Source organism: Cupressus sempervirens, chromosome 6 (assembly GCF_028749045.1).
Source record: "Cupressus sempervirens isolate cs-2001-9-10 chromosome 6, ASM2874904v1, whole genome shotgun sequence".
NCBI lineage: Eukaryota > Viridiplantae > Streptophyta > Pinopsida > Cupressales > Cupressaceae > Cupressus > Cupressus sempervirens.
The window spans coordinates 679028738-679054752 of record NC_143123.1 but is presented as its reverse complement, the minus strand read 5'-3'; the positions used below and the strand labels follow the sequence as shown (position 1 = coordinate 679054752).

Sequence of the window (26015 nt, the reverse complement as noted above, 5' to 3'; positions counted from 1 at the left end):
TTGAAATAAGGGGGATGAAACACCTCCCAGGTTCATAAAGACTTATGTACGAAAACCCTTATTTCCCCTTACCAAGTTAGGACAACAACACAAACCTTGGTAAATCTTGTTGAAGAACAAAAGCCTCCAAGGGTGAACAAAGAGTTTTAAGGATGAAGACCCTCAAATACCCTTGGCAAGTTAAGAAAGAAAACCGTAAATAATACCATTGCAAAGAATTCAAGATATGATTGATTTTCATAAAGTTATTGATCCAAATATAAAAGCAATTGCAAAGAATTCAAGATATGATTGATTATCAGAAAGTTATTGATCCGAATATAACATGATTTTTAGTTGGAAGCTTTAAGAATGATTACAAAGATATGTTCGTATTCCGTCATTATTCAAAGAATTACAAGGTGAATATCTTAACAAAATATTTGATTTTTGTAGATAAGTTATATTTATAATGCAATTGTCATTCTACATTGGGATTCACATTCCAAAGCAAAATCAGGAACATCCTAGAAAGGGACATTACAGTTACAACCCGTGTTCTTGTTTTAAGTGTATTAGAAAATTATCTAGAGTAAACAAATAACGAGTGACCAAGTACCACAATGTTGTAGTAAGGTCTTAAGTTTAAGACCATAATATACATGCCAATAGAAGAAACCAAACCAATCTATATTTCCATGATAGGTAAAAAAGGGGATATAGGGATCTAAGAAATGGATCCACGGTGTAAAAGAAGACCAATAAATTATTGAGTGGAGAACTCAAGGTTTATGTGAGTTTCACTAGCAGAGAGACTGCCATATTTTATCATTCCGATATGGACTACAAAGGATCAATTTATCTTTGAATATGATTAAACAATTGAAGATCAATATTATACATGCTTATTAACATTTTAAGAATTTTATTTCAATTGCACTTACAGCAAACTAGTTCATTTGACATTATGAAATTCAGTTGTCCTCAATGTAATCAATGTGAACTTATACTGTCAAGATTTGAATGATCTATGCTACCACTCCTCAAATACAAATGTGCTCAATACAACATTTGTTTGATTGAGTGATTATATTTATGTCACCTGCTTGTTGTATAAAGAGAAGATAAGATTGGATCATTGAAAAAGAGATCAGCATCATCCAGCAGTATCACATGGTACTGATGGAATATATTTTAATTGCAAAGTAGACATTTAACTTTACAATCTAAACTAGCTTATTACAGTTTAGAAATATTTATGTGCAATATCCAGATCAAATGAGTTACATACCAAATGTGTATGTAACTGGTTTGCGATCACGGAGAGCACGGCCTGAAGATGGTCCTCGAGTGCTTACAAAGTTATCAAGAAGAAGAGCTTGCCTCTGCTGCTTCTTTAGTGACCTCTCTTTTCTCTGATACAAAAGAAAGTAGAGGAAAAAGAAACTGCTTACTACATTAATAAAGCAAAACTATATAGAGATTTCATATGCAATTTAAAAGGAAAAATCTAAATCTATTGCCTGTGAGAACACAAAATGCAGAAAGCGGAGTTCTGAACCCTCTCACTGTACACTACTCAAGCACTCTTAATGCATGCATCAAGACAATACAAAGCCCATTTACCATACATGAGAATTTCAAATCAAAGATTGTAATCTACAGTCATGGCATGAGCTTAAAGACATCATTGATTAAGGCAAAGTGACCTTTATTTGAATAACTGTCTTCCACAAAAGCTTTACCTTCTGAAGTGTTTCAAGCTCTGGAAGAATATCATTCTTTAGCCTCTTTCCAATTGCAGTTTCCATCCTGTTTCTACTTAAGAAGAGCTTCTCCTGCAAATTGCAATAATAAAAATTATGGCAAGCAATCAGGACAGACTTTGAACGAATTTAAAATTTAACTCTGAAACTACCACTAACCAATGAGCTCTCATCAAATGATTACATGCAATGACATGCAAGCAAGAAAACAAAAGTTTGATTCTTGTATGTCTGCAATAACCCCAATGGAGATCTAGTGCAGACTACTGTAAGTTTTTTCAATATATATCTTGATGTCTTGTAGCAAATAACAAAATATGCATCTATGAATTTTTTGTTACTACATCCCTCAGATCTAAGCAAATAGTAACTACCTAAACAAACTAAAATGTCCATGGAAGTAACCATATATTATTTTAATATAACCAAAATCCAAGAGAATTAAATTCTATTTCTAACCCTAAAATGGAACATAGAATCTAAATATATTACAGGATGTCCAGTACACCCCCCAAGCCCCCAGACCAGCCATGGTACTAACTGATATATGGTTCTGGTCCAGTCCGCCTGTGGGTCTGGACAGGGTCTAGCCCACAGAAGGCTGGTTTGAACCAGACCACACCCAGTTCAGACCCGGGCAGACCAAGGCGAATTTCTGAGAAACACAGACGAACATATCTAAGAAAATGGGTGAGAAACCCTCTTCTGCATATATTCAAATTACAAATACATTCTAAACATTGACTGAAATGAAAAATAAGAGATGAGTTTGCAAGGTAAAGGAATCACATTGTGAGAAGAAGATCCTGACTGTTCCAATCAATAGCCCAAGCAGCTAAAGGAAGCAATTCCAAAATTTCCTATTCTACATATGGACCGAGTATTTATAATTGCTTTTCATTATACATCCTAATTGCTTTTCATTATACATCCTAGGGAAATGTATAACAATGGGAAGATCGCATAATATTCTTTCAACTGTAACATGAAGAAAATGGTTCATTCTCTGAATTTTATAAGTTTGCATGCTAAATAGTGATCGGAAGTCTTCTCAAGTTGTCGAGAAGCCAACATAAGCATTGATTTTATTCATTTCCTTTGTATGCATTTCTCTTTTGCCTTGCATTTGTCTCTTGCATTTTCCATTGATTTAAATTTTAAACTGCTATACAGATGGTTTACAAGGTGCTTTTAAGTCCCCAAAGTCATAATTTACTTGAAATCGTATCTTTGAAACATGATTGTAGTCATTGATCAAAAGGAATACAAATTGCTTTTGATTATCTTATGCCACAACAGCTTTAGTTGGCTTTATTTAAATGTATTTCAAAGCATTGATGGCACGGTCAATGGCTTACAAGCTTCTTGTTGTTTTTATGATACTAAGTGACATTCTAATCTCAACTCATGCTTCTAGGCTGCATTAATATGAGTGCGTCTGTGTGCGTCTGTGTGCCTATATATATTACATGTTATTAGTAACAAATCCAAACCCTTTTTCAAAAAAAATCGGTACGGGTAAACCGCTTTTTTAAACCCAAGCTTGAACATGAACCTGAACCGGCATCCTAGAAAATAATTATCATTTCTGAAGACAGCTTGAAGTTTAACAACACCTCTCTCCCTACTCACATACATTATACTGATATTATGAACACAAAAATAATATATTCAAAGCATAACCTTGCAGTAGCTGCTAAATGACTCCAGACTAAATAGTTAAAATATAAAAGAAAGTTCAGCATCAATAAATTGTTATCTATAGGTCGTATCTATGATGATTATGACAATGAATTATTCCTCTATCTGGACTAATGAAAACCAAAATGTTCGCAAACATGTAACCCAAAAATTATTGTTTGTACTTCAGCCTTGTGTAACCAAATTCTCACTTTTAATATTTTCAAGAAGATGAACAGTAACCACCCCTCTTCCCAAACAAAGTACATCCCACCCTAATGGGCACTGGTTTCTGTTGGCTGCTCCATTAAAATTGACCTTCTCCAGACCTCCTATTGGTATTGTCCATTTTAAGACTACCAAATTTACAATTAAATTAGCTCTGAGCACCCCTTAACAGGGGCCATTTTGAAACATTCCAACTTCGCAATATCACTCTGTCATATTTAGAAAAATACTGCATTTATCAAAATGGTGCTGCACCATTTATCTTCACCACTTTCTCAATCAATGTTTCCACTTCTGCTAAAAAAAGAAATTTCATTCAATGATTTGTCCTAGAAAATACACAACCTTGTATCCCCTTGAAGCCATGTTGTTTAAGTGATTTTAAGTGATTTTAAGTGATTTCAATTTTTACCAAGCAGATGGAACATGTGTTCCAATTCCTCTCAAATGCAGATGAACAAGCAGCCGAGTAAAATTTATGACAAAGTTGAGGGACAGAGTAAATCTTAATATTTATAAATGACACTTAAAGATAAAAATAAATAAAAAGTTACCAAACTTATTTGCAACAAAACTTTGATTGCAAGAGGCTGTAGGTGTTGAAATTGTCGCCCATTGAAGTTCCAACGACTATGAGCATCCTTAAAGACCCTTGATACTTAGGCTAATCCAGTGTATGAACTCAACAACGAACTTATAACTACATCTTGCAAACCAGGATGAGAGAAAAGCCTACAGCACATTTCATTTCCTTGAACCCCTCAACAACTTCAGAATCTTTATATAGGGAAATCTTTATTGTCACAAAAAAGAACCTCAACAGAAGAGCAATTTGGACTCATTGAAAATTTGGATTGTAAACCAGGATCAGGGAAAGGCCTACAATGCATTTCCTTGAACCATTCAACAACTTTATGATCTTTATATAGGGAAATCTTTGTTGTCACTAAAAAACCTCAACAGTAGAGTCATTTGGACACGTTGAATTTTTGGACTGCAGCTTCTTTACATATCCAATTCAGTGGTATGATGTGCATTGCAATGAATTGTATGATAGTCATTGAACTTGCATCTGATAGAAGAGAGAATATTCCACCTTGCTGCCGACATGCATATTAAATGTTGTTATCTTTGCTATATCTCTGCCTATTTAAAATGTGGCCCGTACGAAAATTCCTTTAAGGACTCTCATCCATTGGGACATCCCATCTTGAAGGGAATATGGTACATGGAAAGGATTCTCGTCCCTGTGTTACACTGGAAATATAATACCATACTTAAAGTGACAGAAAAGAAAAGTTGCAACAGGCAAGGACAAAGGCAGCCATGACAACATCTATAGTTTCCTCTCAAGGTGCTCCACTCAACCATGAATTGGATGAAGATGCAGCTCAGGGCATGGTGGGCTCTCTTCATGGTCCATGCATCCAAAACAAATCCACCAACACCACAGCCACCACTTCACTTACTTCTAGTAGAGTACCAGCACCAGTCCCAATAATGCACATAGTTTTCTTGTGCCCAAAAAAACACATGGAGCACAACCCTCATTGCAAGCAACAAAATGGGGCAGGGAAGTGCGCTGCTTAAACGGACATTGCATGTGCTGATTTTTGTTACATTAACATCCCTTTCAATGTGGCGAATGATCCTTATTGGAAGAATTGGTTGTTACGTTGGTAGTTGCAGGGTAAAGTTAAAAGGCACATTCTCAAAAAGACATGAGTGGAAAGTTAGTTATTTTATTTTTTTTAAATCTAGACTAAAATTAAGCTCTTTAATTTATTGTAAATTACGTTAAACTTAGGCTCTATTCATATGTTGTGGCAGCAAAGATCACATTTATGATACATGTAGTTGGTAGTCTAGGTCCCATTGTTGTAGTTGTCAGCCTTGCAAAGAGGCTAAGAGGTGAGAAAGAATCATATAGAATGCTCTAGAAGGATCATTATAAATTATAATCTTTGATTGCTTCGATAAGACTAAAATATTTACTGGGGGATTTGATCTTCTAGGCAAATGCGATCGTAGACCCTTCATTCTCTCTCATCCTCCCAGCCCCATCCGCCCCACATTGGGGTAGAAATCAGGTCATTCTTCCAATTATACTTAATAGCATAATGTCATATCAATTAAAGTGAACATCCCATATGTATCATATTTGTTAGTTAGTACTTTAAAAAAAGAAATCTGTATTACAAACAATGCAGCCATATTTTTAAAAAAATAAGGCAATCATGCAAAACAAATTACATTAGTATTATTTGGCTAAGAGGATATCTTTGTTAGAAATAATAGTCCACCAAGATAACTGGAGAGGGGGCGTGGTGAATCAGTTATCCAATTAAAACATTTATCAACCTTAATTAATCTTAACTATTCAACCAAAGTAAACAGCAACCACAACAAGATGCACATACACAATTATACCAGATTTGTTAACTAGGGAATTGATCAGAGGGAAAACCCCAATGGGAATGATGCCCACAAAGATATACTGATATATATGTTCCTTGTTAGAGGATGGACCTTGTTATGAGTCTATAAACACATTCAATACATAAGAGTCCCTATTAGGAGACCTTGAATCCCTGTTAGGAGTTGTAGAAGACAGAGGGACCCACTGTCCAAACAGTGTCTGAAGCAAGACCAATGAACTCACTGTCCAACTGATCTCTCGACTATTCCTTGCAGAATAATTGTTCGTATTGTGCTTTATCCTCTGTCCTGTTAACAAGACCAATCACTGTTAGAACTTGTAGACCAAGTCACGAACTTCGGATCCAAATATCAAACCTCAGATCACCAAATAAAACCTTGGCAACGAAGTTCTCTCCAACTTTGCTCTGCTCTGCCTATCTTTGCATTCTGCTCTTCATGCTTCTTGCAATCATTCATACAATATATCCAATTAAAGGAAAATGTCCTTCCTTTATACCAAATCCATAATACAATTCCCTGAGTCGGCTATTACAACTTCTCAATTAATTATTATAGGACCTCATTAAGAACATGTTACACCTAGTGATAACAATAATCAGTCCCCTTGTAGGTTGAATAACTTTCCATACATGTAATATTATGATGAGCAAGCTTAGCTACATCATCACCAACATGTCTTTTGCATGCCTTTAACCTTGCTTCTCAAAATAATAATTCTGCTAAGAGATATAACAAATTTACCAGAACATGCTTCTGTAAACTCTATCTCAGAACAGTCTTCACCAAAACTTGCATAACTTCTTCTAGACTTAATATCTTTTTTCTTTAGAGGTTAGCTGCATATACTAGACACTTAATAGTGTCTCCCATTAACCTTGCTAGTGAAAGTACTCAACGATCTGTCCATACCAACTTGATCTTTCCATTGTCCTTCTGTCAAACACCACAGAAAACTGCTATGTTGACATCAATGACAAACACAGTCATAAATGTAACATATCATCATGATAATGATCTAATCATATTTCTGTAATACTCCCCCAAAGAAGTATCATCAGCATTCATGCTTCCAACAATCTTTTGTACCATTCCTAGTTTACATTTGGATCTTTTGTCATTATGAGGTACGGAAGAACATTAAGTTTTTATAAATTAGTGGTGCCTTTTAAGTTGTTGAGATGTCTATACTCTTTTCATGCCTAATTGATTTCTGCTATCCCAGGTGACCTTGTCTATGGAGTTGAGAAACTTTTCTAGCAGAGTTGATGAGGTTCACAGGCTTAACAAGTTGATTTCATCACAAATTAAGAAAGATATTTATAAAAGTGACATCAAAAATAAGCTTAGAAAACATTTTACACCTGTAAATTTAAGAGGTGTTTTTTCTGTCGTGAACCGCAAATGCTAATATATGTCCATTCAAATGCAGAAAATACAGATCAACAGGGACCAAGCTGCAAGTAGGTTCTACCAATGTGCACAGCTCATTTTCAGACAGATGTGGCAGAGTCGAAGGTAAAAAAATGCAAGATCCAAGATGCTGAACAAATTTATCACTTAATGTAACTAGATAGAAAGAGATGCTCAACCTACTTGGACTCCCTAATCTTGCTCATTTTTGCTAAATGTTTCAAAGTTATAAGAAGAGTGAATAATTTACAAAGTTGTTATTATAAAAGATGCATAAATCTCTAAATAATAAAAACTGCAATTAAAAATAAATCTCTCTTCTTGGAACAACTTACCGCTACCACCTGTAACTCATCAAAATTGACTGCAACAGTTTCCCACTGACAAGTGACTATTGGCAATGAAGATCGGCCTTTACCCTTGGCTTTGGTTTTGACCTCAATTTTCCGAATCTCTCTATATAAACGATGCCCAAGAATATGATCACCCTCGTACCTTTAAAGGAATGCAACATAACCATTTTAGATGAGAAATTCATGGCAGTTTCCATCAATTAAAACTATAGAAGAAAACTTCTTAACGAGCTTAAATTAAATAGTATTTCTCTGAAATCTGTAATAAGCCAAGAGAATCCAAAGAGAAACAAGATCTTTGGTGGTCAAATAGTTTACCAAAAGGAGGTTCCATGTGCATCACCCCCTATTCGCTCCTTTCTAAATGTTGAGAGTATGATCCCGTGCTTTAGAGAGTCATCTATATAACGTTGAATGTCCTCTTGCTATTATGAAATTGAAGGAACAATGTTTCATAAAATGGTGCATATTATTAGTCACATGAGATACAGATTAAGCCATACTAGCAATAAGTTTCTACCTACTCATACGGGTAAAGATAATGGATATTCACAAAATAATTTGAGGCTAATATAACTCAAATAAGCATAAGGGAAAGCCATTTTTTCTTACCGATGCACTGAAAAAACAATGGTAAGAATACTTCAAAACAGTGATCATTGTTATTCAAAAAGAAATAGAGGTTTTGTCATCCAAAAACAAGTCAGGAGGTATTGAAAAGCATAATAGGGAAAAAGACAATATTGTGTACAAACAAAAAATTGGTATCAAAGGCAACTGGAAAATGTCGGAAGAAAATAAATTTGCACCTTCTTAGCTACTCGTCAACCAAGTATGCAGCATTCATCCATCGCAGTTTTACCAAAACAAGAAAACCAAGCAGAAATGAATCATACCTGTACACGGATCTCACAAAGTGCTTTCAAAATCAGCACCCGAGTACCAGGGTCAAGTTCTTTGTATGCTCCAAGCTCCTCTCTGCACAATCAATTGCATGCCCTTCATATTCCTCCTACAAATAGAAACCGAGCAATAAAAAGTTGATACTTCAAATTAAAACTCTCACCCATGAGATGCTATGATTGGGAGCTCCCCTTCAGCCACCTAAAGACAAAAGTAGCCAAGAGAGTTCAGTTACAGAAATTTGAACAGTATATCAGTAGACCTCAAAATTCCCATGTCATGCCTATAACCTACCCAGAACCACCAGTCCTTAAGCTTCTTACATAATACAGTCACCCATGTGCCTCGCCCCAATGCAGACCTGATTATGGGAGGTATTGCCTGCATGACACAGACATGGTGTCAGATTGGCATTTTCATACAGTCAAATATTTGAGATCCACACGAATTTAAAAGTGTTCTTAAAAACTTTACTATTTTTAACTTCTAACCACATTTATATAGCATTCAAAAAATAAATAGTGGAGAACTGAGCAAACCGAGATGAAAAACTGAATTAAGTCATTCATGCATGAGCAAGGAGATGAGAGGAACTACTTGATGATTGCCAAACATGGATTAAGGGACAGAATGTTATGCAGCTTCAATTAAACAATTGTAATTCGAATGATAATGAAGTGAATTTCTTAGTGTTGGGCTAAACCACTGAAAGCAAGGCTATCTAAGTTGCTGATTCGGATTCGGGTACGAGAATCCGATTTGTGATTTTTTTTCCATTATCATTTGTATGTATTCGTATGTGTGTGTGTGTGTGTGTGTGCATTATATAAAAGAAAAAATTTATGTGCATTATATATGGATTCATGTGTACTTATTCCAAGTTTGGCATGCAAGTTCCTGGGGATCCACACAGATTTGTGTTAGATTCCCCCGGGTCCACGTGAATTCATGATGGATTCGTGGCAGATTCTCCCAAGTCCACGTGGATTAGTGATGGATTCATGCTGGATTCGAACAGGGTCCGGATTTGACCCTATGCATTCATTTTGGACCTCTAATATATGCACCTCTTATGTTCAATATATATAAGCACTTACCAGAGATTATGTTCAATGTATGGATTGAGTTCATAAGCTCTGCTATCTTCTACTACTATTGGTTTTATGATACTGAAAGCTATGATCTCTATATTATGAATCAGTGTAAGTGTCGACTCTCAAGCTGTGCATATCTTGGATATTCATTGGTGGCCTTGCTGTTACTATCTCAGCTTTTTTTTAACAGGGTAAGGAGTATTGAAATTTTGATAGATATTATGTATTTTGAGGTATTTTGCAGGATATGAAGGATATTATTCGTGATACTCAATGTATTGACTTTCAGACGTCAGTAGTAGATGTTTTATGTGTGATTATTGTATCTACTTCAAGTGGTAATGATTCTGGAGCAATCGTACGAGACTGTATGAGACTCTATTTTGAGATGTGAGATATCGGCTTCAGAGACTCTCTTGTCGAGCTTTAGAGTAGTCGCTCTTGATATTACCATGTGATACTCTAGACTGTCATACCTCAGATTGGGGGTCTTGTTAGAATTGTTAGTAGTGCATAGCGGGGATGCAATGCTAGGTTGCTTGGCATCAAGCTCACACATGGATCTTGCATTTTTTGTTATATTACTGGGAAAAGTGTATAGCATTGGTCCCTATATTTAGTTTGATGAGTTATTACTAATCTCTCTTGATTGCAGGATGCATGAAGAAGCTATAAGATGATGAGAAATTAATGAACATGTGAATGCTGGTTGCAATCATGGAATTGATGATAAAAAGAATATCATATACAGGAAATGATATCCAGAAGGAGATTTTTCAGCTTCAGAGGAAGGTTAGGTGACAAAGGGAGATGTCTAATTCTTTGCAAGCTGATTTGGCAGTGTAAATTTTAAAGCTCCCGTTTGGTCAAACTGGAACCAGCTATTGTACTGTGGTGATCAAGGTTGTCCCTGCTGGGAGGGAGTCTTTGTTGAGAAAAACAGTCATTCTTATACATGTTGTTAACGAGTTGTTCATTGTAAGGGAGAAGTTCAAGGTGAAATCCCTTGTTAATGAGTTCTCTACAAAAGAAGTTCGAAGTGAAATCCCTTGTTCCACCCTCTACAAGTAGGTATATGGTGGATCCACCCTCTACAAGTAGGCATGGTGGAAATGCATTCTTCTTGAGAGAAGCATAAGGTGAAAGACCTTGTTCCACCTTCTATGAATAGGAATGTTGGAAATGCATTCTTCCCTAGCAGAAATTTGAGGTGAAAGTCCTTGTTTCACCCTTTGCGAGTAGGTATCGTGAAGCCACCTTCTGTAAGTAGGCATGGTAGACGTCATGTGTCTACGTCCATGACTTTAATGTTATGCTCTTATGAAGTAACTATGTGAATTATGTTAGGCTAAAATAACATGTTTTAAATAAGGGTCCATGTGATGAGAATTTATCATTGACATCTTTAGTTGCAGCTATGTGTGCCTTTCATATTAAAGATCTCTCTCTTGCTAAGAGGGAGTGTTGAAGATTGTAGCTGCAATAGAGAGCTTTATCTTTGATTTTGCTATATATTGAAATTGAGATAATACCTATGTATTACACTTACAAGTGGATTAGATATTTATGATAATATTTAAGATAATATTATATGAAGAGACGAGTGTCATGCAAAGAGTCATATGTTTCGAAATATGAAGAGACTTGTATTTGGAAATTGAACAAACTTGCAATTGTGATATGACGAGTCTCTCAATTATATATAAGTGATTGCTATGAGAGTTGAAACATGGTATCAAGTGGAAAGTATTGTACTTGAACATTTATTATATCAATAAAGGAGATTTTTCTAGTGTGGTTGGGTTTTTCCCTTCAAGTTAAAGGGTTTCCCCAAGATAAGTTCTTGTGTGTTTTGTACCTATTTTGCTCTTTTTGTTTATTGTTGTTTATCATTATTTTCTGGCCAAAACATTAACAAATTGCATAGGAAGATATCCATAATATTGTCTTGAGCAAGTTTGGCCACTTCAAATATTATAAAAATCGCATTATATATGTTCTTCAAGACAATTATAGGAAAATCTTCTTGATTGGTGGTATCTCCAAGGTCAAGCCTCCATTTACTTGCAACCTCTTGTGATTTAAATGGTGAATCACATGAGTGGATCCCTCCTAAACCCCCGAGTTTCCAATACGCAAACATCTCAAGGACAGAGGATGATGATGGGGCATCCCCCACAACCTCCATTTCACCACCTATTGAGATGCAGGGACGTGATGGCCTCCCCAAGAGCGTTGAGGGATCCTCGAGTGTCCCTCGACTATCCTTAGAGTAGTAATATATTGCCTTATTAATTAAATCATTTTGATTTATTATTAAGTTGCTTATTATCTCTAATTTACTTAAGCTAAACTTTAGGCATATAATAATTAATTATTTTATTAATTATTATCATGCAACCTAGGTTTTACCTATTAGGGTTTTGATCTCCTTTTATAAGGATTGATCTCTTTGTAATTGATTCATTCACTTTTGATAATAGCAATCTCTTTTTTCTCATCAAGAATGTCTCCTCTGTGGATCTAGGAATTCCAGCCACCATAGTTTTTGCTTCTCTCTTTATGTGACAGGTGTTTGCATGTAGGTGATTTTTGGGCGCTGTGGGGTTGGTCTTTCATCAACTTCAACATAGTATCAGAGCCAAATCTGTTGTAGCTTATTCAGTATTTGGAGAAAAAGGAGAATGAGGGTTTGACAGATCAGATCTAGTGTTTTACGAGAGTTTTTTTGTGAAAACAGGGGGGTCTTTGAAATTCGGAGCACTTTGAGGCCAACCCGACCTTGCAATTGGATTCAGAAGGCGTCAAAACCCCCATTTTCATATAAAGTTCGTCCGTTTTGGACAACATTGATCCAAAAGGCAAAAAAATTGCCCAACAGGCCGTACGGCCTCCTGTACGCAGAACAAGATGATTTTTCAAAAAAAAAAAATGAAAACGGCCACAATGCCATTTTCCGACACCAGAGCCATTTTTTCGGCGCGTTGGGAGTATTCCGACACCAGCCGCAGCACCTTCCAACACCGATTTTTTTCCCACCTACAATAGTTTCCGACACCGACAGCAATCTTCCTCCCGCACCACTCCAATGACCACCGCCACCTACGACCACCGCTCCGCCGGCCACTGCTCTCCTCCGCCCAAGCTTCACTGCCAACGTAGGTGCCACATCAGCCTTTGGGCCCCCACTGGCACTCGGATGCCACGTGGTGATCTTTTTTTTTGCTACAACGGCCGCTAGGCCGTAAATTTTAATGCAGTGACCTACTGACATCAGCACTGCATCATCCCACCTGCATGCCCTTCAAGACCCGTTTTAGACCAACTATTGATTTTTTGGCCATATCTTGAGCATATAGAGGTCTTTTTTCAATCCAAAAGAAGCACCGGAAAGCTGGTTCCAAGACGGAGACGATGGCGCAGGAATTTTTGGGTTTTGATGTTGTTTGGTTCCCTATTTGGGCAGTCAAAGCAAGGTATTTTGTTTTTCACTCCAATGCGCATAGCTTGAGCATCCCAACTTCGTTTTCGAAAACATTATATTTTTTAAAAGCTCATTCAGTTCTCTTTCCAGAAATGTTGGTTTGTCTTCCAGATTTTGCTCCAAACTCTTTCTATTATGGTTTTTTCTTTATTGCACTATGGTGGATATCTTGGATTTTTCAAGTGCGAGGATCATTTTCGTGGCATGACATTTCTTCTTTTGGGCTATACTTCTGTTGTAACAACTCTTTGCCCTTTCTAATCATTGTTGATATCATTTGTAAGCACATTTATGCAAACGCACTGAAATAAAGTGTCACTCCTTGCATTTTTGGGATCTTGTTCATCATTGTGACTAATTGTACTCCAAATACATTATAAAGTGCCATAGGGGGTATAGTTGTTTGCCTTTTACTGTCATCTTTGTCAAGTGAGTGTCCCTTCCACAACATTAGCTCCATGATGTGCCAATGGCACGTGCCTTTATAGGTGTCTATACCTCTTCCTCACTCTCGATGTTCTCAGTTCTTCCCTTTTGCAAGAGTTATCGGCCCACTTTCTCAGTTGCTTGTCATTGCACCCTTGTCAACATTGGGGGGGTTCCTCTATTGTTTCTCATGCTTTCTTGGTTTGATTGATCAGCTCTTCAGGCTTTGGTGGTTCATGCCATCTGTATCTTCACATTTAGTTGTTTGCCTTCATGTGCCTCCTGATTCAATGCAGATTACAATCTTCTCTACCTGGTCAAGTTCTATTTCAGTGGAGGTTCTACAAATCAGCAATTTCTTTTCGACAGAGTTTGCGACTTCTTCATGCTTCAATGATGTTCCTAGTTCTTCTTTCTGCAGGAGATATCGCATTGAGTGTGAGTGTTATGTTTTACCTCTCAGCATTATAGGGGGGTAACATTGGTTCTATTGCTTTCTTGGTTTGATGGAGTGAGCTATGTATTCAATATTTGATCCTATGTACTAGGCGATTGTAGTGGCTGAATACCTATGCATTTCGATGAGATGGATCATTTACCATATAGATATTCTTTCATTCCTATTTTTTGAGGCCATGAAGATACCTTCCATCTTCAATTGATCAACTTTTCAAACTTAATTTTCTCTACCTGGTCATGTTCTATACAATGGAGGTTCTTCAGATCAGTAGTTTGGCAGTGTTTGCAGCTTCATGCTTCAGCGGTGTTCTTCATGATCATCTTTTGTTCCTATCTTATGAAACATTCTTTCCATCTCTTTTTGGAGTAGGGCTTTTCCCATGTGGTTTTCTCTATTTCTCCTCTTTACAGAGATTTGGTTGTGCTTGGGTATCTCATCAGGCATTGTTGCCGGGACCCAAATTTCCTTTGAGCAATAGTTTCTAGGTGTATAGCTACTCGCTAAGTTTATTTTAAGGGGGGGCGTTAGAGTAATAAGATATTGCCTTATTAATTAAATCACTTTGATTTAATTATTAAGTCACTTATTATCTCTAGTTTACTTAAGCTAAACTTTAGGCATATATTAATTAATTATTTTATTAATTATTATCATGTAACCTATGTTTTACCTGTTAGGGTTTTGATCTCCTTTTATAAGGATTGATCTCTTTGTAATTCATTCATTCACTTTTGATAATAGCAATCTCTTTTTTGCTCATCAAGAATGTCTCATTTGTGGATCTGGGAATTCCAGCGACCATAGTTTTTGCTTCTCTTTCTGTGATAGGTGTTTGCATGCAAGTGTTTCTTAGGAGCTGTGGGGTTGGTCTTTCATCAACTTCAACACTTGGGACGTCTGCATATCCCTCGTTGGCAGAAAGAATAAAAAGTGAATTTAATAAGTGTTTAAATTGCTATTAGGGTGAAAAATGCTTCAAAAATGGCACTTCCCTGAGACCCCACTAAGCATAACTAACCCTTGCTTTCACATTTAAAAATAAAAGAAGAAATTAATAGGGAAATGATGTCAAATAAAGTCGATGTTTTTACACCCTCTTTGCTGTGTTCCAAAGATGAAGAGTAGCCTTGAGATAGAGGCCTCCCCTCACTACATTTTGCCATTTTGTACTTGTTTTGGTATCATACTATTTTTTGTAATCGCCTTTAAAATATTTTTGATATACTAGAAATCTTCCATCTGCTGATTTGACAATTTTATTTAGTATTTTAATTTCCAATAGTAATTAGTGATTCAATAATCAATGTTCATTCTTCATTCGTTCAATGTTCAAGTGTTCAAAATTTAGCATTTGCATTTTTTCTATTTTACTTCTTATATTGTTATACATCTTTTCATAACTAGCATTTCAAGTACTATCTGTATAGTAAATAGTATATACAGCACTGCTCCCACCGTCGTCCCCAAACTGAAGCCCTTCTTCCCCTAGTCCCAAGAAACCATCCTTAGTCCCCCTACCCCCGAGGGCCTATGTTACACTGAATTAAAATGACATATTTTATAATTTATAAGCTGCAAGGGCTGCTAGATTAGATTGCGTTAAATATTTTTTATCAATGTTTTGGATCACACTCAATGATCATCCTTTGTACTCTATTACATTATTTTTACTATCTTCAATTCTTGCTATATTTAGCTCATTTTCTCTATATTTAGCCCATTCTTGCTATATTTAGTCTCTCGTTGGACATTAATAAATTTATCTTATCTAGAACCTTAGCTAATCGTCATTTAGGATTTCTTTTTAGTTTTTCTTAGTTCAATCTAGTTTCAGACTATGCTATAATTAGCGTCTGTAACTCTATTTAAGAGTTCATTGTTAATGCAATATTCAATCTGTTCTCTCCATTCATTCAGTTTTTAACAACGTAATGATATTAGAGCAGGCCTGAGCCTGATTCCCTTATGGGAGGGCTCAGAAATTTTAAAGCTTTTAATTTTTTTATGCATTTATAATTCTAAAAATTTCTTCATGAAATTTTTAGTGTAATTTTCCAAAAGTTTCAAAGTTTAAAACTTCCATTTTGTTCAGTTGTTTCAATTGCAATCGCACTAATTTTTCTATTGGCCTGTAAGAAGGCCAGCATGTGTCACCCGTGTTTGGGCAGCATCCAATACCCATGACTTTTCCCAGCCACGTCAGCGGAGTAGCCCGTCTTTTGGGGTTTTTTGGTAGCAGCAGGGAATTTTTTCAAGACCCCCACAATTTTCGGCCCCATCCAATCTGCTGGTGCCCACGTCAAAGTATTTCCGTCAATTTTTTCTTTCCAGCTCTATCAGACCAGCACCAGTTCTTTCAAAAGATCCACAATCCACTATTTTTTCCCCATTTGCGCTTATTTTTGCCAAGTCAGTGAATTTTTCGTGTGGTCTCCAGCAGTCAGTCCTTGCGTTTTTTTAATAATTTTTCTATTATAGAAAAAAATCTGGGATTTTTAATAGTTTTATCCTTAAAAACACATTATCAAATTTAACAAAAAAAAATTACATAAAGTTATCTTAACGGTTTTTTTTTTGTCCTTAAAAAATTTAAGATTGTTTTAATAATTTTTCCTTTAAAAGAATATTCCGTTGGGTTTTCATAGTTTTTTCCATTAAAAAATTCAATTGGGTTTTCATAATTTTTTCCTTTAAAAATAATTTGGTTGGGTTTTACCATTTTTCCTCAAAAATGGAGTTCAACATTCTTTTTTTTGTTTCCTTCATCCTTTGTTAGGTTTTGATCATAGTAACGAGACTTGCCGCGAGTCAGGCGAGTTGTCCGAGTCTGCAAGTCAAGTTACCTCAGCCAGGTCAAAATGACCCGTGACACTAGCTCGGCAGGTCAATTGAGCTGATTCACCTAACTCACCTGACTTGACTGGGTGACTCAGCTGACTCACCTAGGTGAATCGGTTAACTTGGCTGATTTTTAATTTTTTTTGCCGTTGTAGTTACGTAATCAATGCATGTTATGTATGTGATCAAATTACCTTCTATTTTATGATGCTATTGGCCTTTAATCTATATTCAATAATGGGTGCATGGAATTAATTAAAATCCAAAAAAATCTCTAAATTTCAAAGGTTTTATCACTTTGCCAAGCCACTGCAGAGTCAAAGGCGAGCCCGAGCCGGGTCATAGGTCGAGTTACCCTTGCCGAGTCCGAGCCCGGTCCGAGTCTCATTACTTTGGTTTTGATCGAATTTTCACCTCAAAAATTGTGTTGGATTTTTGTCAATTTCTCTCCTCGAAATCCTTTTCTAGCTTTTGTAATATGCATAGTTCACATGAGATGTGAATTCTAGGTCTTTAACATTTTTTTCCAAAAAATGATGCTTTGTAATTCTTCACACCATAGTATATCTTGCATTCTATTCCAAAGCATCATCCTCATCTACAAAGTTTGAAGGGTTTGGCGATTTGTCCTCAAAGTCATGACAATTGTTCTTAGTGTTTTTGTCTTTGTCTACAAGGAAGAGTAAATTTGCTATCCAACGTCAGGTTGGATGCTTCCGTGATGATTTCTAGTCAAAGGTTTTGCAGATTCTGGGGGGGTCAATGGAAGAGATTATGACAGGCTCTACTCTCACACCGGCAAATCATTCTGGAGAAGGAGACCACCTTCTCTGTTTTTTGGTGGCTACACTTGGTCAATGACATTCTGCAGATCCAAGGAGGGTTTCAGCAACAGCTCAGAATATTCTAAGTATCTATCACTACAAGACATGTATGTCTTCTATGGGGTAGTTGATAGAATGACCATTAAGGGAGGGTATTAGATTGTCTTTAGTATCTTCAGTTCTTTCTATACTTAGCATGTTCTTCTAGAACCTTAGTAAATGGTCATTTAGGCTTTTTTTTTAGTTTTTTCTAGACTATATTATAATTATCATATATAAACTCTATTAGGAGTTCATTGTTAATGCAATATTCATTCTGTTTTCTCCATTCATTCAGTTTTTAACAATTTCACTGTTACACTTCATAGTAATGATGGATCATGGAGTGTGATCCAAAATGCTAATACAAAAATATTCAACACAATCTAATCCAAAAACTCTAGCAGCTTATTATCATCGATTGTGAAATCTCCTCTCTTTGTTTTTTATTTATGTTTTTACTTTATTAAATTAAATGCTAAATGTTGTATGCAAACTCAACAAGTTGCAAGTTCTTCTTCAAATCAATGAACTAAAGCACATATGCCTTCATCCACACAAATAAGCCCATTTATTTGGAAAGCATATTTATTTGGGTGTGAAAAAAGCACAAGATTTGATCCACGAATATCCAACTGCCATCTCGTCACATAAGACACTTGGATATGATGAAGGCATGACAAAGAGTAGGATCTATCCCCCAAGTATGATTATTTAGATGTTAGGGTTGCACAACTTGCCAAAATCTATATAGACAAGGCAACATCTGCACATGATGCTAGTGGGAGTTACAAATGCTTTTGACAAATAAGAAAATGAAAATTACCAAATAGGATTTGTAATTTTAGAATTTTCTTGTGTAAAGAGTCTAAAGACATGTCGAGAATTTAGTATTTTGTTTTGGCAAAAAATGACTATAAGGTATTTCAATATTCTTGCTATTGGGAATTGTGAGTATTATTGTTCTTAAGGAGAACAATATTGCCAGACCGGGCTCCAATACCCATGCCTGAACCAACATAATATCATAAATACAGTGAGATTATTTATTTAATCAAGGTAAAAACTGATTTTTCTTCATTAGTCAATCGCTCATCTTATTTTTACGCACTGACCTGCTATCAATCTGCAACAAAGAAGAGAGGTTTTGTGCCTTGCTAAACTGTTAAAAAATGTTGGGTAACCATAGAATGAGGACTCAGACTAAGCAAGGCTGACCCTACTTGGAACTTAGCAAGACTCGGCTGGACTCAACAAAAGCTTGGCAAAATACCAGTTTCTAGTGAGTCTCACCTAGAATGAGTTCCTAGAGAGTTCTGGGCCCTGGGGCTCAGCTCAGGACTCACCCGGACTTGAAAAGTCTTGGAGAGTCCTGGAACTACGTAAGTCAGTTGTGGAAACAGGTCAGTTTAACACTTCAAGATTATTATTTTTGTGGGCAATCATTTCTCCGAGAGCATGCTTAACAGCTGCCATAAGAAAATTAGCTTTAAGGTATGTACATGTATAAATATTAAAATTATCCTTTCACTCTTGAGTTAATTGTATTTCTTCATTGCTGCAGGTTCTGCACTCAATGTTATGGTTCTTGGAGGAAATGTCTGCCTACATGAACACCATTTGCATTCATGACTATTATTTGCCTATGTGGCCGCTACATGCGTGTCTTCTGAATTATACAAATGAGATTGATGTGCATGACTTGCAAAAGATTGAGATGGAGTAAAAAAATAATTTAAAAAGCAGGCCAAACACGAGAGATTCAATAAAAAGCAAAAAAAGGAATTCAGCCCAGAGTACTACTAGGTTAATGGACCACTAAGAAAGGCCTGAAAATAATAGGCATGCTCCATAGTTTGTTTTGTTAATTACAATTTATAGTTTTATAGCATGTAAATGATGTACAAGCCCATTTTGTTGTCATAGTGCGGGCTTTGGAAAGTTTAGGCTACGTGCATGTATTTGCATTTGGTTTGGAGGTATATAAGAAAGAACTTCTCTAAAGGTTCAAGAGATCACATTGGTTATGGTAGAATTTGTTTTAGAGTATAAGGATGAACATTATTATCAGAGCTTAGCTCTCCCTAATGTTTGAACCTTCATGACACAAAATATGGAAGCAGGAGGGGTTCGCTCAGAATTCCCTCTATCCTTATTAATCTGAAAGACTCTGACAAAAACAAACTGCCAAATTTATTAATATCACGCTTTAGAAATTCAATTATCCTAGACATCTTTGCAGAATGAGTGGCTCTAGATTCATTAGACATCATAAGAAACCATTGCCAATCCTGGTATAATGTACCTGATATTTATGCATCCCCTGTTCAAATACCACATGCACAGAATCCATTGCAGGTTCCTATGTAAGGAAAAATAGTTTTGCCATGTCCAAGCAGCAACCTCCAACTTCTTTTGAAAATGATTTAACTATCTCCCACAAAATTGCTATCTCCTAAGCAAAAGAAAATATAGACAAGCAATTTTCCATGCCATTCAATGTACCTTGGAAAGAATACCTTTAGGCTTCAATAGAAAAGTTTGATATCTACTGCAAGTGTGGTTAAGTTCCATAGATTTGCCTTTGATTGTGCAAGGTAAAATAAGAGTACAATAGCATGTTCGAGCAGGTTTGTTTTCCTCATTTTATGGGATGCATGCTCTTTATTACAATAATTTTAAAAACTAGCTCTCCAATTAAACAGCCGATAGAATTAATGAATAGCTAAGTTCTGTTCAAGCAACTTGGTTGAGATAACTACAACATAGAACTGCATAAATCAGATCAACAATATTAATTAAGAAGTTACATAATATGAGAATTTGACTAGGAGGACATTGGTTAACACAACTGAATAGAGAAAGAGTGGGGTTTGAGAGGTAGAACTGAAGACTTGATTAGAATTAAACAATTATTTAACTGAGCATATGAGAAGAATTAAGAAATGAATTTAATTAATTAATTACTTAACTCATGTGCATGAACGTTAATGAATAAATTGATGATTTTATTTCATTTTAAAAGAGGTTGTTTTTAAAGTGCAAATGATTAAAGGAATAAAAGAAATTATTTTAACTATAGATGAACTAATTAACTGTTTGAATAATTAAAATGTTATTTAATTATGAGAGAGAAATAGAAATTGAAAGCACTGACTGCCAAAAGTGCCCAAACTCATACAAGGCAAGTTTGTTCTTCTGATAACCTAAAGATATTAAGAAAAATTGCAAAACAATAAAGTAAAAAGAGACCTTTCAGTTTAAAAGAAACATTAGTGCAGTCCAAGTCAATTGCATGGGCTATCTCTATGCAAAATTAGGAAACTATGAAATAATTCAAACAAGGATGTATGTCAACCTGCTGACATGAAAATGTAAAAATTAAAATACACAATATTGAAATCCACACCTTCAATAGTGGTATGTGTATATCATCCAACAAATTGTTTGGTGTAATCAAAGATGTCTCCAACTCCTCAGCAGTGAATTCAACATTTATATTGATAACAGACCGGAAAACCTGCACAAAGGCCGGTTATATTAATATGAGAGGACAAGTGCGATTAAAATAAATACCTCTTAAGAACCAAACTGGTCAGAACTCAAAAGATACAGGGTCATGATTTTAAGAAAATTCTAGAGTGAATTTTAGCAGGGAAGTCAAGTAAGCTAACTAAGACCTGTGAAAAAGGCATTAGCAGAGGAAGAAAGTAATTAGATGATGACTCGGAGAGACTTGAACTTGTAACCAGCGAGTGTCAATTGTGTCATAAATGAAAAAGAATGAATTACATGTAAGAAATGAGACAAGAATGTGAAGCTTTGCAGCAATATCACAGGACTCGTGCTAGATACCAGTGAATGGCAAATTGATCATGTCAATGGTATTATAATGAAATTAATGACCTAAGGCAGGATTGAAGCTTTCCAAGACAAGTAACTAAAGTATCAACATAAACCTGAGGCAAGGTTCAAGCTTTGCAAGATAAATGAAATCAATGAAGTCACAGCTTCTCTTAAGAACAGAAACAGAGTAACACAAACTCCAGATCTTAATAAGGTTACAATTTCAGAAAACAGAAAATCAAGATGTGCCTGCTTGGACTTCAGAATGGTAGTCAAGTAGAGTTGTGAGAATTCAAAGGAGGAGACTATGGTAGAAATATATGTGACCATAACAATGGTATTAAGATGAACTAAGGATTAAAGCTTTCCAAGACAAGTAATTCAAGTATCAACATAAACCTGAGGCAAGGTTCAAGCTTTGCAAGATAAATGTGATCAATGCAATCACAGCTTTTATTGACAACAGAAACAAAGTAACAAGAACTCCAGATGTAAATAAGGCCGCAATTTGGGAAAAGAAAAAATTTAAATGTGCCTGATTGGACTTAAGAACTAATCAGGGAATGTAAGAATCTGAAAGAGTATTTTATGGTAGAGATATGTGTGAAATCATTGCATTCAGATTTATGGATGAACTTATTGAATCATCATCAAGTAGAATTATGAAGAATAGCATTTGTATGATAACCATTGGATCATCTACAAGCAGATTTGTTAAGGAAAGTATTACTACTTTAAGATTGTGTAAAGACAGCATCATCAATTGAAGAATTTAGAAGTTAGTGCTTACTAAAGAAGGGACTGGTGTCTCTTGCTACGTTAGTGTTTAGCTCTAGGGATTGGGGCCTCCAGTAGGTTGGTGCCTACAAATTAAGGGGACTGGTGTCTCCTGTGGGTAGGTGCCTACAGAGTTTGTAAGACAAGTTTATATTAGCAAATATTTTCTCATGGCTTTCTCCTATGAGGGTTTCCACATAAATCTTGTGCTCTTGTGTTGCATAATAGTTGCAACTTATGTGAATGACATTGTGCAATCGATATGCTTATGATATGAAGTTTGATAAATTTAAAAAATTGTATTATGCTGATTTACAACCCCCCCCCCAAAACCCACCGACCAAGGATAGCTGAATGCTCTTCATATTTGACCTGTGCCTACTGAATGATAGTCAAGTATAACTTTGGGAATAAATTGAGAGCGAAAAATAGAGTTATATATGTCCCAGGGGCCATGGTAGACGGGTCATTGGTGTCCTAACTTTAAATTGCAAGAGAAAATATCTAATCATATTGAGGCAGGGTAGGAATGTCCAGAACTTATGTTGAAAAAGTCATGTAGGATAATGTAATGATTTGTTGGGGTGCAAACTCATATCCAGTGACTAGGAACTGGCAATTGTCTGCATAATGGAGTTCAGACTGAATAAAATTATATGTATGAATATCACTTCTGTCCAACGCACTGTGATTAGCCATATGTATAGCAAGCATATAACGAGATCAGGATAGGCACGTAATATAGAGTAATCTACTGTCTCAATAGAACTGGAATTAATGACCGCTAATTTGAAGTTGCCGGCAACATTTGAACTAAAATTTAATAATTCTGGAACTAAAATTGACTTCAGCATGTCCATTGGAAAAGGGTCTAGTGTGACACAAAGTAATCATCTTGATGGTACCAAATTTGAAAAAGTGATGCTCTCATCGATGTAGTTGTACTAAATCATTTCAATTATAAAGATAATCTAAGCCTCGTAATATGCTCTCAGTGGGATGAGTGCCACGAGAGCATGAAAAGATTTTGTCAAACAAAACTATTGATTATCAAAATCTGTCTGTGTGTGTGTTTTCACGATCTATCTTAGTCTTCAATCAAAGAATGGAAGGTCAGAGTCTCTAATTCCTACAAGTTTTTACCAAAACAAAAGGTATAAGAACTTACACGGAAGAAATTGAGAACAGAGGCCAATTCCCACATACTTCGAAGCAGCCATCTGCGCTTGTGAGGAGGAGCAGGAGGAGTTGTCAAAACTGTAAAGAAATCCCTGTCTTCACTGTTACTTTTCCGCGGGGTTGTCCGTTCCACAGTTGGTGCGAGGGGTGCCAGACGTGCAGATGTCTTGGCAGTGCAAGCCCGGGCCAGGCGCCGCTTCCTATCCTGCTGCTGCTGGTCTTCTGCATGGGACAGGCCTCCACCTCCTCCGTCCAACATAATCATCACACACCAACAAGCACTCGTATTAGCCTGCCAGAGTGGGTTCTAATGGTAAATTGATGGAAATTTATTGCACACTAAACCAAGTTCAACTTTCAGCTAGAACTTCTCTGTTTTCTCTCTAGTGGTAAACTGGTGGGAATGTAACGCCGCTGGTCCAAATCTAACTCTCAGCTAGAAATCCTCTGACAATCTCCAACCGTGAATTAGTGGGACTTTACTGCCGCCGCTCTAAGTTAGAATCGCAGCTCAAACTCCTTTGGCGGCAAATTTGATGGAGTTTATCACAGATGGTCCAAGTTCAATTCTATGCTACCAATCTCCCAACAGCAAAATGCTGAGACATTATCACCGTAATCAATTTTAATTATCAGCTAGACATCCTACAGCATAAAATGAGTGAAGCTTGTAACACATGTTCCAAGTTCAATTCACTGCAACCGATCTTCTGGCGGTAAGTTTAGCAAGTTTATCACCGCTAATCAAATGGTGATTCTCAGCTAGAAATCCTACAACGCTAGTGATAATGTAAAGCTGCTCGTCCAAATTTAATTCTGAGCTATAAATCGTCCAGCAGTAATTGGTGGGAATTTACCATCATTTGTCCAATTTCTATTTTCAGCGAGAAATCCTCTATGCCTAAATTTCTTTGAGGTCATCACCCTTACTTAATAGTTCAATACTCGGGTAAAATCCTCACACCATCTTGTCCCTAGAACTCTTCCCGCCCACAAAAAACTAGACCACCTTGAAAAAGCAAAACCTTAAATCCTCCAATTATTACAAACCGAATTACAACGGCCTTTCTTTCAAAATCTACTAGACAATGTCTGCTATCCGGAAACACTCTTGCAATTACTTATCGACTGCGGGAACCTATAAATCTTTAACAAAGTCTAACAATATTTGGCATTGTAAAGGCTTACCACCACTTGCTCAGGTTCGACCCTCCCGACTGCTCGCAGGTTGCAAATCTCCAGAAAATTCACCAAACACGAAACAAAGCCCCAAGAATCCCTGCCTTGTTATTAAAAGCCGAATCGCAACAATTAGCTTGTTCCAAATCTCTTTCCTTCTATGTTTCTGGCGCAAACCCTCTCACAACAATTACGAACTGCCGAGGAACAAAATCTTCAACACAGAACGACGACGACGACGACGTTGTTCTGCATTGCTTCCTGTAAATCCTTCACAGAATTTATTTTAAAATTGGGCATGAAGAATATTCTGCGATTGAACAGAACCTGCTGACCAATTTGCTGTCCTTGGACTTGAAAAAAGTTTAAACTCTTATCTCGTCCGAAAGGGGATGAAGACGCAGGTTAAGGGATCGAATCGCAGCAGAAACGTGGGCCGTGCAGAAGAGGAACAGGCGCAACCATTTCTTTGATTACTTGGCAGCGTGGAGGCATGGTAATTGCAGGGAACAAAAAGACACTAGAGAACCTAACCCACCCGCCCGCCGCGAGAACAATGCTTTTAACTCTAGTTAGCTGTGCTTATGGTTATGCCTTGGTCTATGTGCTTGCTATTGAATTTTCCTCTTGTTTGAGGTAGGTTGTACTTTTGTGTAGTTCAATTTTAGTTTTTTTTTTATAGCTTCTGTATTCATTGTGTACCTAGGCCTGGTTCAATTTTAGTTTTTTAAAGTCTACGTAGCTAAGTAAATCTTTATGTCCTCCTATGCATTGTATTTCTATCTTTTGATTTATATTAATTCATTCGTACTAGTTCATACTTGTTGTATAGCATGGAGTGGGTGCTTTTTCCAATTTAATGTTCACCAATAGAAATGGTTATTTAAAATATAAAAATCTTTTGGATAGTATTTTTGCTTTTGATTGAGTTGTATTTTTAGTTCTTGCCATTACATGTCAAATGGCTATGGGCATGTTACGTGAATAGTAGGGCTTTCACATTTTTTCTTGCAATGTATGATTTTTTTTGGTTTTCTACCGACAAACCAGGGAATATCTTATAAAATCTTCCTGAATACAATTCATTTAATTTGAGACTGGGCGGATT

At 36.3% G+C, this 26015-nt stretch overlaps 1 protein-coding gene across 1 annotated transcript in view; it reads right to left on the bottom strand.

The window, feature by feature from the left end:
- LOC149554015 (DDT domain superfamily) overlaps positions 1 to 25394 on the bottom strand; it is a 76238-nt gene extending 50844 nt beyond the window's left edge. Inside the window, exons 1-9 of the mRNA XM_089789338.1 lie at positions 23718 to 25394; positions 21336 to 21446; positions 9056 to 9142; positions 8925 to 8962; positions 8755 to 8836; positions 8177 to 8283; positions 7841 to 8000; positions 1725 to 1817; positions 1271 to 1394 (exon numbers count right to left, since the gene is read on the bottom strand). Coding sequence (XP_089645464.1) covers positions 1271 to 1394; positions 1725 to 1817; positions 7841 to 8000; positions 8177 to 8283; positions 8755 to 8836; positions 8925 to 8962; positions 9056 to 9142; positions 21336 to 21446; positions 23718 to 23993 — 1078 coding nt within the window. The 5' untranslated portion in view covers positions 23994 to 25394. The remainder of the gene's footprint in view (positions 1 to 1270; positions 1395 to 1724; positions 1818 to 7840; positions 8001 to 8176; positions 8284 to 8754; positions 8837 to 8924; positions 8963 to 9055; positions 9143 to 21335; positions 21447 to 23717) is intronic.
- Positions 25395 to 26015: the final 621 nt, after the last annotated feature.